At 37.6% G+C, this 26,343-nt stretch overlaps 1 protein-coding gene across 1 annotated transcript in view; it reads right to left on the bottom strand.

Moving 5' to 3' along the window:
- The window catches only part of LOC126188280 (mucin-12), a 303,407-nt gene that overhangs the window by 65,162 nt on the left and 211,902 nt on the right, over nt 1–26,343 (bottom strand). Inside the window, exon 9 of the mRNA XM_049929864.1 lies at nt 3,150–3,412. Coding sequence (XP_049785821.1) covers nt 3,150–3,412 — 263 coding nt within the window. The remainder of the gene's footprint in view (nt 1–3,149; nt 3,413–26,343) is intronic.

Below are 26,343 nucleotides of genomic sequence, written 5' to 3' on the forward strand. Positions count from 1 at the left end.
AATGAATTAAGCACATTTTCACTGTAAGTGTAGATAGCCTTCTCAATATCAGAACCTTTTAGAAATCCAAACTGTGACTTTGACAGTATGTTATTTGAGATAAGATGGTTATAAAGCCGTCTGTACATTAATTTTTCTAAAATTTTTGAGAATGCTGGCAACAGTGAAATTGGACGGAAATTTGATGCTATTTCTTTATCTCCCTTCTTAAACAGGGGCTTAACTTCAGCATATTTCAGCCATTCAGGAAATATTCCACTGATAAACGACTGGTTACACAGATAGCTTAATATGTTACTTAGCTCAGAATCACATTCTTTAATTAACTTTGTTGATATTTCATCATACCCACTAGATGTTTTTGATTTTAAAGATTTTATGATGGACATTTTTTCTGTTGGGGTAGTGAGGGTCAAATTCATATTATGGAAGTTACTTGAAATGTCTGGTCCAAGGTAATCCATAGCAGCATCTACCGAACCTGACAACCCCATCTTTTCAGTAACAGTTATAAAATGTTTGTTAAAAAGTTCTGCAACACTATACACATCTGTCACCAATGTATCATTTACTCTTAATGCTATTTGTTCCTCTTCATGTCTGGTTCTACCGGTCTCCTCCTTCACTATATCCAATATTGTCTTTATTTTGTTATCTGATATGACTATCTTTTCCTTGTAATATATTTGCTTTGACATCCGTATTACAGTCTTTAATATTTTGCAGTATTTCTTATAATGTGCTATAGCATCAACATTCGAAATGTTTCAGATTGACAGATCCAGTTTTCTTTTTGTGTTACAAGATACCCCTATTCCTCGAGTAATCCATGGCTTCTTTGTAGACTTTGCTCTAACCTTGGTAAGTTTTGGGGGAAAGCAGAGTTCAAATAAGGTAAGCACTTTATTAGCAAAAATGTTATATTTTTCATTCATGCCATGAGCACTGTAAACATCAGTCCAGTGAATGTCTCTGAGGAGTGTCCTAAAATAATCAATTTTTGGCTTACTGATTACCCTCTTGAGCTCAGATTTAACAGATTTTATATCCTATTCAGTATTAACATTTAACAGAAGGAACTGCATGTCATGGTCTGAGAGGCCATTGACTATTGGTTTTGTAATATAATTTTGTTCATTGGACTTTTCTATAAAGATATTATTAATGGCTGTTTGTGAGCAAGTGGCTATTCTAGTGGGGAACTTTACTGTGGGAATTAAGTTGAATGATAGTGTTACTAACTCAAATAAGTTCTTATTGGGAGAGTCTTTAAGGAAATCTACATTGAAATCACCAGCAATCACTATTTCTTTGTTTTTGGTTGTTAAATGGGCCAGTACAGCTTCAAGGTGTTTTACAAACAGATTAAAGTTACCTGCAGGTGCTCGATATACACTCAATATTATGAAGGATTTTTTTGTGAAAATCTAATTCTGTTGCACATGCTTCCATATGCTGTTCTAGGCAAAATTTATGAATGTCTATGTTCTTAAATTTATGACAGTTCCTGACGAATGTGGCAACTCCTCCTTTCTCCATTTCTGATCTACAAAAGTGAGATGCTAACCTAAACCCTGTAACACTTAAAAGTTCTATACCAGTGGTCACATGATGTTCAGAAAGGCAGATTGTCAGCTGGGTTTGAAGACTCTAATTCATCTATGCAGATAGTTAATTCATTAATTTTATTTCTCAGTCCTCGAATATTTTGATGCAATAAAGATAGCTGACATTTCACATTGACTGAGTTAAAATTGGGTGGACTTAAAATATCTGCTGACAGTTGAAAATTCTTAACCAATGGCTGTTTATGCTGATGTAATAAGCTGGAATTATGTTTTTTGATTTCTTTCTCAAACTGAAGGTCTGTCTCAGTTCTAACCTCTTAAAATTTGCTTTTTTTCTGTCCTCCCTACTCTAAGATTGACCTCATAGAGCACAGAAGGTTGTTATTTTCTCTGAAATGGAAGATACTGTATGCATGGTGTGGCCTGCTTGTTCTTGCTATTTGAATCTCATAGAGCATGTCTGGGATGCACTAGGGAGATGGTTTGCATCACGTCAGCATCCACCAATCCCTCTCCAAAACTTTCAAAGAGCATCACAATATGAGATTGATGACATCACTCACAGTATGCTCCATGGTTGACAGGCCTATATTGCTGCCACAGATGATCACACCCCATACTGAGTACATTAACCAGTTGTCAGAGTATGTCTGCAAATGAGTTAAGTTAGAAAAAACAAAGAACATTTCTGTCTACCGTTATGCACAGTGCAGTTGTTTATGTTCTGCATTTCTGGCATTGTTTCTACTTTACTGTCATCTGTTTACACACGCAAAATAAATGCAACCCTGCAAAATTTCTGTTTGTTGCTTTAATTTTGGACACCAGTGTATGTGGCACATACACATATGGAACAGTTCTGAGCATATCACCAGCTTTGTAGCATTCCTCTTTCTCTAATTTAAGAACACATTTACACACTCTTACACACATAACCACACAGATAACAGTGTCTGAAGTAATTCTCTTTCTCAGGGTGATTCTGTACCATGCAAGGTTGAGAAATACAACTTGATAAGAAGGTCAAAGCAGGGTTTGGAATATTGAATCAAACAAATTTTTCCGAATGAGCAAGAATAATTTTTTTTATTAAGTGAATTTATGCCCTTGTCTCTGACTGTCTTTTATGGCTGTAGCTCCATAATGGTACATTTCCAATTGCGGTTATTTGGAAAATATGGCTGGATTCAATATCCCCTATTCTACTTTTTTTTCTCTCCACTTTGTATTTAAAATGTTCCCAATAAACTTGCACACAAATTTTAACATAAATAATGACATTGTTACAACCTAACAACATCAAACACATTCACAAATTAATTACATTTGCAAGAATGTCAGTTGTGTAAAGCATTTGCTAGCAAATGTACATACATTTTATGAGATCACAATATCAGATTAATGGGTTACCTGCTATGGTTTAACGTTAGGCATTTATGCTGATTAAGGTGACAAAATAAAATAAAATCAGGCTGCTATCATAAATTAAATATGGAGGAAATATACAATGCATTTCTTCAGCTAATAAAACTTCAGCAATAACAAAAGATAAACTGAAAATCTTCTGGAAATAGTACTAACCATTGTCAGTACCATTGTACTGTCGACAATTGTCCACAATCAGTTGAAAGTCAGCCTTAAATTCAGCAAAGGAGAGATACTCTCCATCATCAAGCTTCTCTTCCATTTTTTGAAGATCCATGGGTCTTGCAATAATAGAATAATATCGCGGTGCATATTTTTCGTCCACTGCATCGAGAAAAGGCCACGCATCCTCGTGTGCTTTAACATGTTCTAATATTTTGTACATCCCTGTTTGCAAATCTTCTTCACTTTGCCTGAAACTACATAAATTGGAAAAGATCTACCAATAATATCATTGCTTCTAAAATGTTAGAGAAAGTGCAGACAATGCAAAATAAAAGAAATAATATACTTCAAATGAATAAACACAAAGATGATCAAAACAATAATGTTCAACAACTTAACACAATTTTGGCTTAAAACTAGCTTCTTTTTAATGATTCACTGATAACATTGTGTTCTCTAAATCTCACTGTGCTAACACTCGGGAATTTGGAATAAATCTACATAAACGTACAGAGAGTACAGCTTTGAAACTGCCTGAATAATTAACTATGATTAAACTGCTACACAACAGATGCTTATTCGGATAATGAGGTTGCCATTTCCTCAGTTATATTAAATACTTGCATTTTATCCACTACTGTTAGCTTAATCTCTACATGACTGCACTGATATTTAGCAAACATGGGTTACACACATGTGAGAACTTTGGCCACTAAAGATTTACATGCCAGATTAAAGAACCTCACTATAGAACATAAGCAAGATGGAAAGGTCTAATTTATAGCTCTGATCAGAGCTGCCAACATCATCATGTGTGAATTAGCCACCAAGCCAAAACAAAATGTCAGTTCAACTATAATATTAGAGAAATGCACTGTACATACATAATATGATGCTTCATTCCAGTGAGCAATCTTATGATTACTGCCAGGAGAATGCTCTCACATATTTAGATATCTTACCATATTGGTAACTTTCAAAAATGTTTTACTGCCTGATTGCAAAGATAACACAAGATTGGTGCTATGGTCAATACAAGATTTTTATCGTCCTGTTACAATCACTGCCACCACCTGAAGAATTACTGTTTTCAGCAAAATAATGTCTTTTGTTATCTCCTTAAGAACTGTGTTTCCGAAATTAAAGTTTTTGTTCTGCTTGTTTGTTAGCAAGTAAACGTTTGTTTCTACTGTGGAGAAATAAATCACTGAAATTAGTGGCCAATGATTTCTATGTGGTGTCATTCCTGGCACACTATCAGATGGAAGAATTTCATTTTCCTCACCAGTTTTATTTGTTTGTGTGGGAAAATCACACACATCAAATGTTGAAAACAAGACATGACCAGAAAGAAAATGAAAGGGTAACAATTTATCTCACATGTCTGCTTTTATAAATGTTACCTATTGTCATTGTGAGCTATGACTGCAACTGTAATTTTCGATATATTTGTGTTTAGGTGTTTTATTACAAGAATTGTTCATTAGACAAAAACATTTGCAAAAGGAAGAGAAGAAAGAAGGGAAGCAAAAAGTTGTAAGTTTAGGGGTTTTCTCCCTCTGGCATTTTATTTATTGTATCTCACTTTAAACAATGCCACTGTCATCATTCTATTGCTGAGGTATAGGTATGCTCTCATTAATTCCAGAATGAATTTCTATCATGCAGTGGAGTCTACACTGATTTGAAACTTTCCGGATGATTAACACTGTATGCTGGACTGGGCACCAAATTGGGGACTTTCATCTTTTGGGGGTAAATGTTCTACCAACTGAGCTAGCCAAGCAACTGAAATCCACCCACACTGTCTCAGCACAAACCTGCAGACTCCAACTTACATTTATATTTGATGAACAGCTCTATTTTTTAAATCGGCTTAAGTTTTTTACTTAGTTCTTTTGTAGGTCTATGCTTCTCTCGTGGCTTTTCAGAATTATTATGAAATGCATTAAGCAAATTTGATAAATTCTAACTTTGGATGGTTGAATGGGGACACAAGACTTGCCCATCTCAAATATGTGTGGCATGCATTAACTGTTGTACCCCCTCACTTGGTCAAATCGACTGAACCTAAACTTAGCAGGAACTTGTGAAGTGAAAAGTAAAAACCATAAAAACTTTGGACCCATTTAACACATGCGATAATAATATCACTGAATGGTTTAACAACCACTGGAAACAGTAGGAACAGACAGGTTGAATACGTTACAACTAACAGCAAGAGTTAGTTCAAATGAAAATTTTGTTAAGTCAGTGGTCAATCAGCAACATGTCAGCACTGAAATTAATTCAGCAGGTAAGGAACAAAATATAACAAGGAAGGAACATAAAAACTACAGATGTCACCATTCCTACAGCAAACACAGATGAGGAAAATATATGGTTATTCAGAAAATTATTCAACTTATTGATACAAGAAGAAAACACACAAACAAAGATGATGAGGTCGGAAGGGAATGATTCTGATCAGTTAGAAATTAAACTAACAGAAGTGTAAAAAAATAAAAATTCTTGATGTATAAGGCAAGCTTTAATGTCATAAATAAAGATGTAAAAAATAAAAACTAATGCAGTGAAATTATAAAGGGCAAATCAGAGTACACTGTCAAGTGAGGATGGATGGAAGGAGAAAATCTTAAATATGTACAATACTGAAGATGTATTATACGGAATGATCAAGAGGAGGTAAGTTAATGTGAAAGGAAAAGGTAATACAGTAATGCAACAAGAGTCTTACAGAGCACTAAATGATAACATATTCAAATACACAGAGAACCCTTGAGATGCTAGAAGATGTGATTAAATAATGAAAGATCTGGAACCAAGACATTACTTGATCTGGGTGTCCAATATCTTTGAACAACCTGAAGTAGCGCAAGACTTCCAGAGAAGCATTAGTCTCATACTACTGGCAAAGCTATAGGTGAAAGTGAATGACTCTTCAGAATACTTTGTCTAACATCCCAATGTCCATAACGCAAATGAGACCCAGAGAATGTGTTTTACATTGTAAGATGAAATAAGATTTTCAAAGTTCTCAGAAAAACCAAGATAAAGCAAAAGATAAGTGGGAGGAATAAAAATATATACTGGCTAATTTTTATTACAAAAGGTGTAAAGTAGGAACATAACTTACTGATTGTTGCATAACCTGCACATTGGAGAAGAAATAAAGAAAGCAAACAAAATTTTTATAAGAGGAACATGGGTTTGGCATAAATAAAGGAAAGTAATGAAGAGTAGTAGGAAAATAGCAACATGTTAAACACCAAAATTGTTAATGTTGGCAATGAAAGAAATCTGTCGAACAGAAACCGACGTTAGATAATACAGCCAGAGCAAGGAACATATCAGCAGATGGGGACAGATAAAGAAAACTACATTTAAGAAATTAGATCTACTTACAGCAAATATTAGCAGAGAACTGAGAAAGAATTTTCTGAAATAGCACACCTGGAGCAAGCATTTTATGTAACTGGAGTGTGGACTGTGTGAGAAAAAAGTTGGACACATTGAAAATTAAGGCACATTAAAAGTTAAGGCATGTTCAACTGCTCTCACTAACTTTCTTGATAATGTTAGATACTTGGAAAATAATTCTCTTTGCTCTAGTTCTTCAGTTTCCTTATTGGCAAAGCATTCTGATGTACATGAACCCCCACTGTGGCGGTGGATTTTTGTTCTCTTGTAATCTAGGCTTCTGTAATGATCACTAGTTACTGTTTTGCTCTCTGGAAACTACTCAACATGAAGAATCCTTCTTGCACACTAGTTAACACTGGCTGTAACCTTTCTGTGTGTATGAAAAGGAATTTTTGTTTGTTGCTGTTGTGTAGGGTGTACATGCTTCTAGCTATAGTATTGATGATTGTTCTGTTTCTGACATGGAGTGGTGAACTCATGACTCAACTGAAGTAACAAATCCATTTTTGCATTTAGTTTTGGTCAGCATGAAACAAATATGACACACATCTTGCACAGTACTCTCCCACAGACTATTCTTCAAGTAAAATGTAATGTATGCATTCTTCTGATGTGCCTGTTGCATCACCTATTTTATACTACTTTAGTGACATTCAATATTACATGAAGTCTGCTCAAAAAATTCCAGAACTTTGTCCACAAAATTTTTCTATGCTTGCCTTTTACTTACTGTGCATGGCCTCCTTCAAAATACTCTCCTCTACAATTGATACAATGCTCCCAATGCCGTTTACACTTCCAGAAGCAGCCTTGGTACACCTTTTGTTGGATCGTGCGAAGCACTGTCTGTGCAGTTTCTTTTATCTCGTCTATCGTTACAAATGTTTGTCCTTTAAACGTCTCAATATCAAAACTGTAAACCCATGTCTCATGACCAGTTATGATTCTCTTAAGGAACATCTCATTCTCATTTATGTGATCAAGAAGCACTTCACAGATCGCAAGGCAAAGGTCTTCCTGGTCTTGATTCAAAAGTCGTGGGACCAACTTGGTGGCAACACGATATATTCCAAGATGCTGTGTCAGGATTTCATGATCCAACTAAAATGTCAAATTATTTTTGTGACATGAGTGTTGTCAGTAGACGTCAAAAGGTGTCCTGAACAAGTGTCATCTTCAACTTCCGTCTGACCATTTAGAAACCGTATGAACCATTTATAACACTGAGTACAGCTTAAGCACTCATCAATGTAGACTTCTTGCATCATTTGATGTGTCTCTGAGCTTTTCTCGAGTTTCATGCAAAATTTATTGCAGAAGCGTTGCTCCTCTAACTCAGCTACCACGAATTTTCGCAAACTGTGCGACACAACCTTCTACTCAATAAAGTACTGAACACTAACTAACAGACATACAACAATGAAACTGCCCGCAGTTACATATTAAACACAGGCGTGTGCAAGGATGCAACCATATTTCACTCCAACATAACACTAGCCAAACCTCGTATTGCACACTTTCTCAGCATTTAGGTCTATGGCTACAGATCTGGGATGTTTTTCAACTTCAAAGTCAAAGAACTTTAAGATGACATAACATTGTAGACTACCCATGTAAATAAAATACATGCAACACACTTATTTTCAAAAGCCACATGAGTAAATCGAAACTGCAAAATGTGCAAAAAATAAATAAATAAATAAATAAATAAAATAAAAAAAATAAAAAATTGAAAAGAATACTATTTCATATCAATGCAATATATGCATAGTGCTGGGAATTTTTCACCTTGTCATAGTATACGTTTCTCTTGTCCCAGTAACTCCAAACATATGAACACATTATCAGTAAAATCTTCCGGGCTAAGTTGCCGTGGTCGATCTGTAGAACTTCTTCTTCCTGACGTTTCGTTCTTAACTACGGAGAACATCTTCCGAGGTGAGTCGACGACTGGCTGTTAGGAGCTGGGGCCGCCGCTTATATAGAGATCGTAGGGGGCGCCACCACACGTCACGTGGCGTCGATGTGCAGCTATCTCTGGCTATCGTTTGTTCTCTCGATTGCAGGCAATCAATTGTCACGTGATTGATGCAACGTCGACCGCCATATCTTATCCAATTTTAATCCTTCTTCTTTACGATTAAAATTGTATTGATGTTTGTGGATTTCAATTGCCTCTCTATACATACGTGTATAATAGTGCGACGTCCTCGCTAGCACGCTTGTTTCACCAAATTTTATTTCGTGATCTCCATCCTTAAAAACATGTTCCGCTACTGCCGAAAAGAGGGGGGTCATAAAAACACTAGTGGATAGGGCCAATAATATTTGTGAACCAGGCTACTTGAAAAAAGAACTAAGTCATTTACGAATGGCCTTTGCGAAAAATGGTTATACGAAAAACGAGATTAACCGAGCACTTCACCCAAGTAGAAAAATGCCTAAAAATAGGAGACAGCAACAACCATCAGCTGGAAAAGTATTTCTTCCGTTCATCCATAATATCACGGATCGCATTGGAAAAGTACTAGCCAAGTTTCAGGTAGAGACCATTTTTAGACCTACTAAGAAAATTAGTGAATGCCTAAGATCAACAAAAGATGCTTGTCACCCCCTAGCCACCCCAGGGGTATATAAAATTCCGTGTAGTTGTGGCAGGGTTTACATAGGAACTACAAAAAGAAGCGTCAATACACGGCTGACGGAGCACAAAAGAAACTGTCGCTTGGGACATATCGACAAATCGGCAGTAGCGGAACATGTTTTTAAGGATGGAGATCACGAAATAAAATTTGGTGAAACAAGCGTGCTAGCGAGGACGTCGCACTATTATACACGTATGTATAGAGAGGCAATTGAAATCCACAAACATCAATACAATTTTAATCGTAAAGAAGAAGGATTAAAATTGGATAAGATATGGCGGTCGACGTTGCATCAATCACGTGACAATCGATTGCCTGCAATCGAGAGAACAAACGATAGCCAGAGATAGCTGCACATCGACACCACGTGACGTGTGGTGGCGCCCCCTACGATCTCTATATAAGCGGCGGCCCCAGCTCCTAACAGCCAGTCGTCGACTCACCTCGGAAGATGTTCTCCGTAGTTGAGAACGAAACGTCAGGAAGAAGTAGTTCTACAGATCGACCACGGCAACTTAGCCCGGAAGATTTTACTGATAAAGACGCCGGCCGTGAAAGCCTACATGGAATGATATGAACACATTTTTTAGCATCACTGGAGGGGTTCAAAGAAAAAAAGACGAAGACAACATAATTAACATCATTTAATATGTTAAACTTCCTGATACATTACAATGATGTATCGAACTGTGACTTGAGTGTAGGCCCTAACCTTTCTTGGAAGGAAGGAAAGGAGGAAGGAAGATTAGTATTTAACATCCCACACAAAGAATGATGTCAGTTGTGACAGGGCACAAGCTAGATTGGGGAAGGGAAATGATTGTACAACCACTGTCTTTCTTGAGCAGTACTATTTCCACATGATCTGCCCATGCTTGATTTGTTACCCGCGTTCACTGCTTCAATTCTGCCAATACTTCTCTCCTACATTCCAATCTCCACAGGCATTCCCCTGTTTACTGTTAGGTGAAAGGATATGGTGGTGAAATAGTTTAGCCACAGCCTGGGAATTGTTCTAGCAGCAGTTTCTAACTCCACAGTGGAGTGTGTGTAATTGTGAAAGTTACTAATAATTTAAACCTGTGTGTTGGACTTTGAATAGAGACCAGAACATAACCTATTGCAGACAAACAATTACTGATAGATTTATCCCGGCAAAACTAAGAATCTGACTCCACACTATAGTCGATAAGATTACTGTCCAAGGCATGAAATAGTCAGGATTATACCTTCCAGCCTGTAACAAACTTTTCATCTACCAGAAAGTTTTGTAACAGCCATCATTGCTCTGCAGAGCAAAAAATTCATAATGATTTGACCAAGGCTGCTTGATCAGTGTGTGGTGAATTCTGAGAGTTCAAATATGAGTATCTGAAAGAAAGTTTGCCATTCTTCATGAAGAAATATCTGCAGTGTTTAAACAATTGTGGAGATGCTGTCAACATAGCAGCCATTAGTGTTACATATGAATTTCATGTGTTTCCTAGAGGATTCAAATCTTGGAGCACTTGACCAATATGCTTTCTCTTTAAATGACCTTGAGAACTGCATGCCTGCCTACACAATTTCCTGCCTGTGCTGTTGTCTGAAGAACAAGGTCCCAAGGCAATGTTGTTACCACACAACTGAAAAAATAAAATAAAATAAAAATAAAAAGGGAAACATTTGTGTAGATAGTGCCTCAAGAATTTCCATACACCACTGCTGGAGCAGGCTTGCTTACAGCAGAGCAGAGTGTCAATCAGCCCAGTCTGGAAGGAAGGAAACCTGTTGCAGCAGTGGTCATCAAACTGCAGCTCATGGGCCACATGCAGCCCAAATCAAGTATCCAAGCTGTCAGCAATTCTCAGTTGAATTTTACAGTAATATGCTTCTAGTGACTAATAGCTGACTCCAAAAAGTCAACAAATATTAAAAGCTTCCTAAGTGTGTTGTTTTTCTGCTCGGTAACAAACAAAATTACTTACAGAGACAGTAATATTCTAAGATGTGTTAATTTTAATTGACATCAGTGAACTGGGTCGAGAGCTAAGTGAAGTTGACCGCTTACCTTGGAGTCACTGGGTAAGTAGTGCGGCCACAGCAAGATTGGAGGATTGACATGAGGGATTGTTTTCTTGTTTATCTTCCAGTGCTGACAACTCAAATGCATGTGCAACTCGTAGCGATCAGCTTCTACCATATACATTTTGACACAAAAGGTAACAGGGATTCGTTAATACTCATTACAGAGACAGTCATCTTGAAATGTGGTACATATTTGTAACAATGAAAATGACCTTCAACAATGCCTCTCGTAATGCAATGCAATGATGTGTAGAAAAATGACATTTAAAATGTTTAGTAAATATTTGTGACAATGTCTTTTATTGCATAATGGATTTAAGTATACGTACAATACTGTTATTCATCAATTAGTCATCTGTACACACAGGCAACACAACAACACCTCATCATGCAATTACAGTGTCACAACTTTGGGATCACTGAGGGTGGGAGCAATTTGAAACAGGGAACAGTCCACATGGAGTGTTCTGAATAGTGCTGATTTAACAACCCGTCACCAGCGGTGAACTTGTCACGGCCTTACTATGACTAGTCTATTGAGCGCACATAACATACTAACTTGCGTAGGTTACCAATCAATAATACGAGTGGTACATATGTGGCCCGAACAGCCATTCCACAACATCAGTATTGGCTCTTGAGCAAAACAGTTTGATGACTGTGGCACAACAGTGTAGGCAGCAAGTTCAGCATGGAAGTAGAGGAAAATGCCTGCCTATATTTCTTGGTCATTTAATAAACAAGAAATCAGATGGTACACTTGAGTACTGTATACACCGCAAGTACACACACGTGGACCTTTACCTAAACACTGGAATTGCCAGCATCTGGCACACGTTTGTTCACAGAGCTTGAGCTCCCTGTGACAAATAACATCCACATGAAACTTTCTACAAGAACCACAACATACAAGTGTGAATAAAATACACACTCAGGACAGACGAGTAGGAGGAAAAGGAAAAGACGGAATACAACAAGGGCCTGGTATTCCTACAGAGTGCTGGACGAGACACCACCTAGATTAAGAGGATTCTGAACAAGCATAATGTGAAGTTGGTCTCTCCCTGGTTTATAAGTACCACTTACTACCAGCAACAGAGAGAATGCCTGCAATGGCTACACCAAGTTGTAAATGGGACTGCAAAGCAACTGAAAGACAATTCAGCTTGTTAAGTGGAAGCAGATGTGTTACTTTGGAAATGCATCAATGCTCTCTTTAGATATGTATATCTTATTTATATAAGCAGAACATCTTTCAATACTACTGCTTCACAGTTCTGCAGAGGTAAAATCCTCATTGCTTCCGTATGCATTTACATAGTTGTACCACCTGATAATTTTGTACTAAAAGATAAGAACACAAAAGCACCAATTAGGTCTCTCATCATGCACAAATATCTTCAAGGGTAAACAATTCAGCTTAATCTTCTGACACCAACCCTTCAGTGGTGGGTGGGAGGTATGTGCGCTACAACAGAACTAAGAGATGTGCTTGCAGTAGAGTAGCTACCAGCAGGGTCCAAATGGCCAGGTCTTAGTGGAGGAGACAGAAAGTGAGTCCCACAACAATGACATGATGGATCTCTCTATAGTACAGTCAATGGAAGAAGATCCCTGACAGTTGCAGTGGGGTTGGCTAAGACTATCATTACTGCCTGCAGCTGTTTGCACTTTGCAGTTGAAAGATTGCAACAGGGCTGCCAGCTGTCAGGGACCTCCTTTCGCTGACTCTACTACAGGTGAAGTGATGCCAACCCCCCCTCCCCGATTACAAACCTGATAGGAGCCAACACCAAAAAGATGCAATCCAGGGTTTACCATTGACAAGGTATCTAGATATTCTTCTTCATACATCTCAAACATAGATTTATAAAGCACAAGGGAATTATGTAACATATTAAATTATTGAAGCTGCAAGACATACTATTTTCATCAGAAAATCAGGAAGTGTGGCTGAATGTCCTGGGAACCTTGCCAATATGCCAAAATAAAGAGAAAGATAGTGCACAATATTTGCTAACAATGTGAGAAATATGTAGTGAGAGGAAAATTTGGACACACTATGAGGCACTTTAGAACAAGTAACAATGAACTGGATATTCAAACGTGTTTGCTAGCAAAATTTAAGTGCATAGGATTCTAGACAAAAAGGAAAAAAATAAATAAAAAATACACTTTTCTGAGCCATGTGCCAGTTTTCAATTTCCCAGACAATCAACAGATGAAATACAGATGCTGGGATTCAGATTCCAAGCAGGAAGCTGATTGTGTCACGATTTTGAAAAAGATATTGAAGCAAAAAGTGAGGCACAGATAAAATCTTTACTGTAAAAGTCACCCTACATCATAGCAGTATTTTTATTTTTTGTTTACCATTGGGGACACAGGAGATAGAGTGAGACAGGGGGAGAAAAAGAGAGAAATACTAGTTGTTTCACTGGAACATTATCTTCAACAACTAGGAAAGTAATCAGATTTCATGGATTTTCTGTCAAATTTTATACTGAGTATCCAGCAGAGAACCACCTCTGCTAGGACCTTGCCTCGTCGGCGGTGTGGGTCTCCCGCATCGTCCCACTACGCTCCTCGAAGTATGGGACCTCCTCCTCCTCCTCCTCCTCCTCCTCCTCATCATCATCATCATCATCCAGCAGAGACACCATCTCTGTTTCATCTTAATCAAATAATTCGAGTAATGAGATGTGAACCAAGTGATCGGATAGTGAAATGTAAACCAACTGATCAAATGAAAGCAAAAGGCACTATTATTTACAATTTTCATTAGGCTACACAATTATACACTTATGTTATAGGTTTGCTTCCATAATCTGTAAAATCTCTCTAAACTTAGAGGACTTAAAAGGCTTTAGAACACAGTGATCAGTTGGCTGCATGGTCTGGTTTGCTATTTATGTTTTTGTCATAATTCTGCTGTCACAGTATCCTATTAGGTATGCGACTGGATCAAGAATTTCTTTAGGGGTGTAACCTAGTGCACAGATTACATGGAAAATGATTGGAAATTATCAATACAATTAAAATGTTTCTAGGAGGTGTTACACAACTTCTAAAACTAGTTTCATTTTCAGCCCAAGAGGGCTGCACAAAACTAGAGTGGTCTGTAAGTGAAAAGGCAGTTGCGTGATGCAATCTGCTCAGAGACACAGAGAATATTTCGCAGTAGCCCCAGTCACGCTTGGCTCTTGCTACTCGTGATGAACACAACGGAAACTAAGTACCTTCCCTAAAGTAACGTGAAAATAAATGTTGAATAAGCGCAATCTAGTCAGATTTGGCAGAATGATGCTATTAGCTGAAAAGTCATGGTACACTGTCCATTGCACCACTACCTGTCTTGTTATGTGCACACTAATATAATGGCTAGTGCTTCATCATCCGTCTAAAATCACTATTGGATAGAGATATTAGAGGTGCCTATGGCTAGACCACTGTTCTCCTCACCATTAATACAGTTTTCAAATGAGAAACTGTTACTTCTCCTTGGTAACTATAAAACATATAGTAAAATGAAAAAAATCAGTACTTGGCACACTGACTGGCAGCTAACTCACAACATAATCAAATGCAATATGATGTGCATAACTGGATGAAAATCTAATATATTGTTTCATTACAGCAACATTCCTCTAGTGTTTCATTCTAATTGTGTGATGTGGATTACAAATGCATAATACTTTTCATCTACACCTATACACACACACTGCAAACAACTGAAAAGTGCACAGCACAGGGATTTCCTGTTGTATCAGTTATTAGAGCTTAGTCCCATTCTATTCATGTATGGAGTGCAGGAACAACAATTGCATGAACACTTCAGTGGATGCTGTAATTAGTCTAATTTTGTCTTTGCAAACACTACAGGAGTGACACATGGGGTTTTTTAGTATAGTCTTTGATTCATTACTTAATGCTGGTTCATGAAACTTTCTAAGTAGGCTTTTTAGGAGATAATCTGCATCTATCTTCAAGTGTTTGCCAGTTCAGCTTTTTGATTGTCTCCATGATGCTATCCTGAGAGTCAAATAGCTTTGTGATCGTACATGCCACTACCCACTGTAAATGTTCAACGGCTCCCATTAGTGCGTCCAACACAATTGAGTAACATTTCAACATGGGACATACATGCAATTTGCAAGTGGTCTCCTTTGTAATTCACCTTCATTTTCTCAGTACCCGACACATGGATTGAAGTTTGCCACTTGCCTTAGCTATGACTGAGCCTATATGATCATTCCATTTCATACGCCTACAAATTGCTACACCCAGGTATGAATTGATGATTCCAAATGTGATTGACTAGATATTGTAGTCACTGACTACTACATTTCTGCAATTTCAAATTTCTGAACATTAAAATCAACTTTTGCATCACTTTGTAATATGACTGAATATTTGGGCAGTTTTTTCACACAGTACTTCATTAGAAAAAACTCCATCATCTGCAAAAAGTCTGAGGTTACTATTAAATTATCACCATCTGCAGTCATCCCACAGAACTGTACTTTCAAAAACAGCTGTAAGTTTCTAAGTCAAATGCTTTCTGGAATTCAAGAAAAACATGCTCCTATGGTCTGCCTTTATCCACGGCTTTCAGGATGTTGTGAGAAAAGTGAGAGCGGTTTTCCACATGACTGATGTTTCTGTAATCTATGCTGCTTGGCATGGAAGAGGTAATTTTGTTGGAGATACCTCATTACATTTAAGCTCAGGATATGTTTCAAGGTTCAACAACAATTGTATATAAAGGATAATGGTCAGTAATTTTGTGGATCATTTCTGCTACCATTCTTGTAGATGGATGTGATATGTGCTTTCTTCCAATCACATGGCATGATTTTTTTTCTATGCTACAATTAAAATGAGGGGCTAACTAAGTTGTAAATTTGGTACAGAAACGGGCAGATTCCTTAAGGAGTTTTTTCAGTAGTTTCTCAATGATACGGATACTAAAATATATTTCACTCATCTTTGCGTTGGTACAAAAATTAAATTTCATGTAGAAATGTTTACATTTTATACCAGCAGCACAATAAAATCACTCAAATGAGGGGAGAGGAGGGAGGTGATGGAAAATCATTCTAGAATTAGTTATTTGATTATGTGTATCTCATTGGAAGTTCTCTCTAAATTCAGGCAACAGCTTAAACTGATTCCCATGGCAGTTTCTTCAGTGCTTTGAAACATTTAGCTTGTAAAGAGGACTAAAGGAAGAGCTAGCTGTTCTAGTAAGCTGATTCAAAACAACACCTCACAGCAGTTATAATATGAAATTACGCTTTTGTAGTTGAAGGTACAAAGTGTTAAAAAAATTTTAAACAACATCAGTGCAAAGATCTGATAACTGCTCTTAATGTCTCACATTTGACAGTATTGAAATTTTCATTCACTCTTAAATACCATTCAGAAAGCCTGTCCTCATTGCTAACATTCAAATTCTGCTTCTTGCAGCTTTAAAGCAAACATTCGGTTTCATATTGTCACATTAATGCACAGGTATTTTGTCTGCCACTTAAATAGTCACTCTCTTTGAGTACCACTACATTACCACTCAAACCTCTATTACACCCCCCCCCCACCCCCCCCCCCCCCCCCAAAAAAAAAAAAAACCTAATTGCCACTAGATGATGACTACAGTACAATTTTTACACTTGATTTCAATCAGTTGAATTTTTATATGTTAGCCTTTACGTACCACACACTTAAGAAAATGACTTCTTGTGTTGTAATGAAATCCTGCAAGATAAGCTGATAAAGATTTATTCTTTGACAGGGAAATGTGACCATTCATAAATGTGATACTATACTATAAAATACTATGCTAAACTGTGAATGGAAACAACTCACCTGGATTAGACAACATTACTGCAGAATGATTGAGACCCTTGGAAGAACATACCACTACAAGACCATTTCACTGACAAGCAAATTTTATGAGACAAGAAAAGAATATATTAACTACAATTCCAAAGAAGGCAGGTGTGAATATTACTGAACCAACATTTCAGCAACATATGGTTGCAAAATACTGACAAATTATTTGCAGAACAGTGCAAATACTGGCTGAAGCCAACCCGTGGGAAGATAGGAACATTAGATGCAAGACTGATCATATGATTTACTCCAGAAAATAGACTGAAGATAGGCATACTTACATCCAAAGTATTTATAGATTTAGAGAAAGCTTTTGACGCTGTTGACTGGAATACACTACATGAAATTCTCAATGTGTCAGGGATAAAATACAGGGGGCAAAGGATTATCTACGACTAGCAGAGAAACCAGAATGCAGTTGTAACAGTCAGAGGACATGAATGGGAAACAGTAGTTCATAAGACAGTCAGATATTGTAATTTTGTCAGAGACCATAAAGAATTTGGAAATGCTCTTTAACAGAGTGGATGTGTCTCAAAACGAGGTTGTAAAATGAATATCAAAACAAGAGTAATGGAATGTAGTTGAATTAAATCTAGTGCTGATGATGGAATTAAGATTATGAAATGGCACACAAAAAGTAGTGAACGCGTTTTATTATTTGGGCAGCAAAATAAATGAGAATGGCCGAAGTAGGATAACTTAATATGCAAACTTCATGTTGTGTAATGAAGTTACAATATTCACATTGTTAAAAGCACAGTGTCCGAAGAAATAGTTTTATCAAGTGGCAAAAGAATAATAGTACATCACAAAAAAGAAGGAGAAACATGCCAAACAGTGTGCAAAAGGTCGGAACTCAAAATTGTGCTAATGTGTCAGTAATAAAGTGGTAGCGTGACCTCCAGACCAGATGAGAGGAAACTCAGGTCACAGCAAATCATCCCACTGATGATACCTTAGAGCAAGAAAAAGGCGAAACGTGTCTGGGAAAAAAAATTGAGTAGCAGCAGGAAGAGGCAGTTTTACTTACAAAACAAGTATTTCTGTGCTTGCTGCGGAGGATGGCCACGCAAACAAAGTTGTGATACTTAACACACTTCACACATCAGAAGATGCTTGGAACTCTGGGCAGAATATAAGACATGGAATGCAGACTTGTTTTGGCCAGAGCATTAAATGTTAAATAATTGTGTATATTTTGTATAGTCAAGAAAAACTTCCATTACCTGTAAAATCTTCATGGTCTGCACAAACATTCACGTTTCACAACAAAAATTTAATTCTGGTAGTGCAAAGAGAAAGAATTTACTTAATCTGTGAACTTTACGGAGGTTGTAGATTTACAGTATTTACTGACAATACTAGTTTGTCAAACCTTAAATAGACTGAAGCAGCAAACACATCATCAATATTATTGACCATGTTTTCACCTGACAATGCGATTTTACAATACAATATCAAACTCCCAAAAGAAAGCTTGTGACATATTTGCTGTAAGAGCAGAAAACAACAAAAAAGAGCGATTGAAATCAGAATCATGTTCCCACAAAATTTCATAAACTATTTTTGGTTCAGTCCTGCATCATAGCACAAATTATAAATGTCGATATGTAATAAAATAGAGAAAAAACACGTTAATGAGGAATCAACGGCTGTCAACAAAAAATGAAGAGTAACTCCAAAAGTTCTTGCGACAGGAAGGTCATTTGAATGCCTGAAGTTTAGTTCTGTAATATCAGCAAACAAAATTAGTAAAACTGTATGGAAAAGTGTGAGACAACTTTATTTGCATCACAGGGATATGTTCAGGTAATTAACACAAACTTTTTTATGTTTTGTGATGATTTGGTGAATATGACATGCATTTCACCCCCCCCCCCCCCCCCAACACAATGATTACCTTTGAATGGGCTTTGTAATTTACCAACCTATACTATATTTTGAAATTAATAAAGTAAGAAGTGTCATAGAGAATCCTCTGCTGACCATCCTGAAGTGGAATTCACAATGATTATCCTTGGACAGGCCCGTTAAAATTGTTTTGTGTCAGAAGACTACTCTATGAATCATTGAATCTGAGGCATGATATGCACAAAGGGTAATTGAAAACATGAACAGTGCACACCAATGCCGGGTGGTTGGTTCGTTAAGCTGTCAATATCTGACTGGAGAATATTGTCAGACTGTCAATACTTGACCCCACATAATCAGAGTATATTGATAATACTGAGAATATTTTGAGGGTCATTAATACTGCTAGTCAAAATTTATAGTACTGACAATATATCAAAATGTTTCCTCAGACAGCCAATGTATTGACAGTTTAACATTTTTATTGAACATGTCAGGGCCAGTTTAAGATTGATACAAGATTGGTACCAAAACAATTATACTATGTTTTCACAACAGATAATCATACAAGATGTTGGTCCTAATGATGCACTGTGTGTCAGCATTTTCAGAGGGTAGAAAATCTAACTTCACATTCCATTTGCAAGCATGAAAATTCCATGATAATCAAAGGTAGCTTGACAACAAAATCCTTCAACCAATTACAAATAAATCAACACTAAAAAAAACTAACTGTGCATTCAGGCCCAGAGGAACACCTGATGCCAACTGGCTGCCATGTAATTCTGTGCCATATGGATCTACACCTACATCTGTCCTCCGTAAGCCACCTTGACTGTCACTCCCCCTTTTTATGTTCCAATAGTAAATGCTTAGCATAGAAAGTGACTGGTGATAAGATTCCATGTGAGTTTGAATCTCTCAAATTTGGTCATCATGGCCTTTTTTTCCTCCTCCTCCTCCTTTGAGATATATGTAAGAGGAGGCAATATATTGGTTGATTCTTCTAGGACTGCACACTCTCGGAACTTTAACAGTAAATCACACTGTGATAAAGAATGCCTGTCTTACAGTATCTGCTGTTGGCTGAGCACCTCCATGACACTCGCCCTTACTAAGTGAATGTGTAACATAGCACACTACTTTTCTTTGGAGGTTCTCCACTTTTTTTTTACCAATATTGTACGGTATGGATACCAGGCTCACCAGCAATATTCAAGTGATTTGTAAGTCATCTTCCTTGTGGGTAGACTAAATTTCTTGAAGACTCTTCCAATGAATCTGTCTGGCATCTGCCTTACCTGTGATTAGTTCTATGTGATTGTTCCACTTTAAATCACTACATTCATTTACTCCTAGATATTTTATGGACATGACTGATTCCAGGGATTGTTCTGCAATGTTGTAATCATATAATAATGGGTCTCTGTCTATTTACGCACAATAGGTTCCATTTGCTTATGCTGAGAGCCAACTGTCAATCCTTGTATCATGCATCAATCTTCTGCAGGTCTTCCTGCATTTTGCTAAAATTTCCTAGCATTGTAGCTTCTCAGTATAAAACAGCATTGTCCTTGAAAAGCCTTGTGGAACTCTTGACATCATGCACTAAGTAGTTTATTTATATTATGAATTGCAGTGGTCAAAGAACACTCCCTTTGGGTACACCCAAAATTATTTTTATGTCTGAAGACTTCCCTCTGTTTATATTGACATGCTGTCTTCTGTTTGCAATCCAGTCACACAGCTGGTACGACATTCCATACACTTGTAATTTGTTTATAAGGTGGCACTACAGAAATGTACTGAATGTCTTCCGGAGATCATGGAATACAGCATCAACCTGGGTACCGGTACCTACTGTTTATCGGTCTCGTGGATGAACAGTGTTTTCAGAATCCATGTTAGGTTCCTACAGAGGAAGTTTTCGGTCTCCAGAAATGTCATAATATGCAAGCATGAAACATGTCCCACAATACTAAAATAAACCAAAGTCAGGGATAAAACCCTACAGTTTGGAACATCTGTGCTACGGCCCATCTTCAAAATGGTAATGACTAGCACCATTTTCCTCATCATTAGGAACACTTCACTCCTCCAGTCAGCTACAGTACTCTACCGCTAAAAGAGGAGCAAGTTCTTTTGCTTGCTCTATGAAGTATCAGTATCCAGCCAGGTCCAGTGGGCCTTTCCTCTGCTGGGCAATTTCAGTTGCTTTTCTATCCCATAGTCACTTGTTTCAATATACGTCATCTTGATGTTCATGCAACAATTTAAAGGAGGAACTTCAGCTTGATCTTTGCCAGTGAAACAGTATGGAAAAAGAAATTTAGTATTTCAGGTGTGTCTGTATCTTCCACTGTTTCAATGCTATTATGGTTACAGCTGTATGAACAGATCAGTTGTTCACTGATTTAATGTAAGAGCAAAACTGATTAGGATTTTCTGGTAAGTTGGAAGAAGAAATTCTGCTTTCAAATTCGTTGGACACTTCACGCATGGCTCCCCTTATGTTAACTTTAGCTTCGTTCAATTCTGATTTGACTGTGAGCTTTTGGCTATTTGTGGTGAATCTCTCTTTGTTTTTGTAGCTGCTTTCTAACATGGCTGTCAATCCACAGCAGGAACAGGTCTTATCCATCCCCTGCAGTTTTACTCAGCAAATATCTGTTTAAAGCATATTGTACAATACTCTTGAACTCTGTGCACTCATGTTCATCATAGTGTTGGAGATGAAATTTTCAAGGTGACTGCTCAGGTACTCTGAAATCTGTTCCTTGTCACCCTTGCTAAGCACCTATATCTTGCTACCTTTCTTTACCTTCGCATTTACAGCCATATTCAGTGATACTGTAAAAGCCTTATTATCACTGATTCCTAATTCGCATTTACAGCCATATTCAGTGATACTGTAAAAGCCTTATTATCACTGATTCCTAATTCTATGCTGAGTCATGAAGTTCAGGCTTATTGGTGACAGGAAATCTAATATGCTGCATCATAAGTCAGTTATCTGCTCAGCTGGTCAAGGTAATTTTTAGATAAGGCATTTACAACAATTTCACAATCCCCTGTCCGTACTACCTACCCCAACCACTTCAGTCTCACAGTCTATAGCTGTAAAGTTGAAATCTCTATTTAAAATTATAATACAACCAGGAAATTTATGCAACATGTTCTCCATGTTTCCCCTCAAATGTTCTAATACCATATTTCATCCTCCTTTAAACACTTATCTTCATCCAAATAATTTCAGAATTGGAAGCTGTAATAACTCCACTAGGTTTTCTATGCTTTTTGCCATAAACATTCCTCCACCAGCAGCATTCAACATATCTTTGTGATTCGTACTGCAGTCTGAATTTAGAATTTCACCGCTATCAACAGCTGGTTGCAGCCAGGTTTCTGTTCCTAGTACTATGTGGGCATTGTTACCATGTTGATACTATTTCTAGCATCTTTCCATAAACATTCCTGCAGTTCACTATTTTAAGATTTGTTTTCTACAATCTGCCACGACAAATGTTACCCTCTTTAATTAAAGGGGATAGAATTCTTTCCCATCTGAAATAAGGATGCATCCCATCAGGCCTCTGCAGGGATTTCTGTATTCTAAATCGCGCACATATATAAACAAAAAGTACTCCACTTCCATTGCAGCCACAATGAAATCCTGAACTATTCAGAGGGATCCCACAATTCTCAACCCAATAGTGGAGGTACAGATATCAAAGACCATAAAAGAGTCATTGGCACCTCTGGTTTAAGCCTTCCACTCAGTTCCAAACCAGAGGACCACAAATGGTTCTGGGAATGATGCTGTTGAATGCTATTTCTGCTCCCATCCCACAAATGAGTGTAGCTGTCTTCACAAAAGTAGCTATAGGAACCAAGGATGCCCTCTGAACCAAGATAGCACAGGCATCATTTATGCTGATATGAGCCACAACTGAATCCGAGTGCATCCAGTGCCTCAACTGCAGCTGGCAGAGCATCATCCACATCTCGGATGCAACACCCTGGCAAGTGAACAGGGGGGCCACTGACCTTCCTTCCTCACCTGCCCACTATTTCCCTAAGGGGCTCAACTGAATCCGAGTGCATCCAGTGCCTCAACTGCAGCTGGCAGAGCATCATCCACATCTCGGATGCAACACCCTGGCAACTGAACAAGGGGGCCACTGACCTTCCTTCCTCACCTGCCCACTATTTCCCTAAGGGGCTCCACCACCTGCCTAACGTAGGAACTTATAATGGCGAGTCATTCCACCCTCTGCACTTGTCTGGACCTTTCACAAAGCCTGACTCCAGTTCCTAAAGAAGAGGTGTCCCCTGTTGGCTCAGTTGGACTTCCAGTAACGGGCAACACGTAAAACCTGTTTTTAGGGCATAGAGGGATAGCCATGCGACGGGTACTCAGTTTCACCTTCGCCTTCCTCATCACTGTTAGCAATTCACTGTGAGGTAAGTGCTGACAGGTTAGAGAGTGCAAAATGGAAAGCTCAGTGACATCAGTGGATCCAGGCTAAACATTGACATTATTCACTTACAGTATGGTGAGGCATGGGATTAGCACACAACTCTCCCAGCCACTATCAGCTTTCCAAATCATGGAGGTGCTACTTCTCAATCAAATAGCTCCTTAATAGGTATCAACAGAATGATTGGACTGCATTCCAATGCTACCTCCCACCAAGGAAAAATCCCAGCCGATACCATTACCAGGAACTGAACATGGGTTCTCCACATGATAGTCAGATGTACTTCAGCTACAGAGGTGTTCGTGTGTCAACCAAATACTTGAACATTGCTCATTAGTACAGTACAGGATCCGTATCAGATAGGATGGATAGAAGAAATAGAGAAGATTCAAAGAAGGGCAGCATGTTTCATTAGAGGTTCATTTTGCAAGCGTGAAAGCATCGTGGTACACTAGCCAACTACAAGAGCAGATGCTGCGAGAGAGGTGTTCTGCATCATGCTATGTTCTGCTGTTAAAAGTTCTGAGAGCATACATTCGTATAAGTGTCAATTAATATATTGCATCTGCCTATTTGTGTATTGTGACAAGACTATGAAGATAAAATTAGAGAGATTCAAGCCCATACAGAGGCTTATCTTCCCTTGAACAATATATGACTGGAACAAGAAAGGGGGACATGACAATGGTACACAGAATAACCTGGACCACATACCGTAAGATGGCTTTCAGACTATAGGTAATAGACGTGCAATTGGAATGAGGTCTGTTTTAAAATTATAAGCTTTTTCTCATCCACCGGGTACAGTACAAAGGTCAGTGTTGTTCTGTGGTGGAATTTCTGAGCTCACTGCTGAGTTTGCCATCTGAGTGATATAACAACAAATATTTCTTTAAAAATATAACTGAAGTTTTAAACATTATGATGCCATGAAATAATTATAAAATTTGTATTTTTTGTGTGTCATTTTGCACGAGCAGGGACTGAAGCAGCATGGCCGCGTATACTTTGTTGACAGCAGACCACTGCTATGCCAGTCAGAGTGACACCTTTAGCCGACAACAGGGAACACATGAAGATACTGCCATTTTGTTCTCATTTCCTGCAACAATTATTATTGTAGCTGAAAAAAATAAAAATTACAAAAAAAATTGAAAGGGACATATCTTTCTGTCTCTGTGAATGTTTGGCCATGCATGCATATGAATTCTATATGTGGCATATATTGAATGGTGGGATGTAATCTGCAATGAAATATGCCCGCGTGAAGTTATGTGGGGAAAAAAAAAAGTATTTACAGTATTTGAATTTCTGAAAGTAAATTCAATAGAAAACCTTTATTTTCATTTGATAGCATGAAACTGTTAAAGAAGACTGATTATTTTAGGCAGTGTAGGGAATATTGAATTCACACAGTAAAAGCAGTTTCTATAACAGCAACTTGAACATATTTGAGAATTATCCACCTAAATACAGACAGCAATGTTAGTTGCAGTGTGGCAGGGTTGAATAGCTCTGCTTGACACTACTACAATGTAAGATAAACAATATTTTGAAGCTGTTATCTTCTGTTATCGCCCAAACTGCTGGATGATAACAATAAATATTCCCAACAAGAATCTGTATATAAAAAAGATCATAATTACCGAATTAAAATGATCACATAAAACAAAGCGCATCATGGCAGAAGATACTCATAGTGATGGAGCAACAGATGTTTTTAACAGTAGGCAGTAGATTATGTACTAGAATGTAACTTTGCGATTAAAGAACATCTTAATAATTACATTCTAGGGATAGATTTGAATAAAGAAAATACTGCATATTAAGTTACAGGCTCAAGTAATCAATTATGCTGCATGCAAATGTACTGAGCTCATGACAATAATTCCAATGGCCACTTTTACAAAGTAATTATGTTGCCTTTGCAACAATATTAGTACTCCGAAAATAATTTCTTGACCACCACCATTCACCAAAAGGAGGGAAATATTTCATAATCTAGTGCATTTATCTTTATACTGGTTTCTTGGAAAATCAGGTTCCCTGCACTACATAAGGAAATTACATACGGGAACAAGTGAGTTGTTTAATACTCATTTGATTTAGTGCATAAAGCAATTTTATAGTAATTCAATAATACAAGGTACAATTTCTCAAAAACCATAAAACAGAAAACCATCACCATATACTGTTAAGTTGACAAGCTACTACAGCTACAGCACAGGGGGTCTGTGTCACTTTTAGACTCCTACCTATTCTTCTTCTCACAGGACATTTTTGAGACTGACACTTTTGAACAAAGAACAGAAAGTTTCTGAAAGATTAAAACTGTTTGCCAAACTGCTTGACATAATGAACCCTCTAAGTACATGCCACTCTGTAACTCAAAGCTTCGTCATCTTCCTGTTACTCTTTCCAACACCATAGGCACTCCTGAATTTCTTGCTGAACCCCTGAGAAAAATGGTATGGACGAGAACATAGAGATTTTTTTCAGAATGATATTGCACTCAACTGTGGATTGAACATTCAAATGAAACTTCCTGACAGATTAAAACTTTATGCTGTACTAGGCCTTGAGAACAAATCTTTGGCTTTTATGGACAACTCTGTACTAACTGAACCACCCAGGGGAGGCTCAAAGACTGATTCCAAGGCTGTCATGCAGTACTGGATAATTTTCATGTCAGCAGTTTCACTCAGGTATGAACTACACTGCACATCAGATGTTTCATTCTGGAAACAAATGTCTGGTAGGGCCTAAACCTTCCTCCCCAGATTCTTTTCCCTATGGATAAGACTTCATTAAGGATGGATTAAG

This window comes from Schistocerca cancellata, chromosome 5 (assembly GCF_023864275.1).
Source record: "Schistocerca cancellata isolate TAMUIC-IGC-003103 chromosome 5, iqSchCanc2.1, whole genome shotgun sequence".
Classification (NCBI taxonomy): domain Eukaryota; kingdom Metazoa; phylum Arthropoda; class Insecta; order Orthoptera; family Acrididae; genus Schistocerca; species Schistocerca cancellata.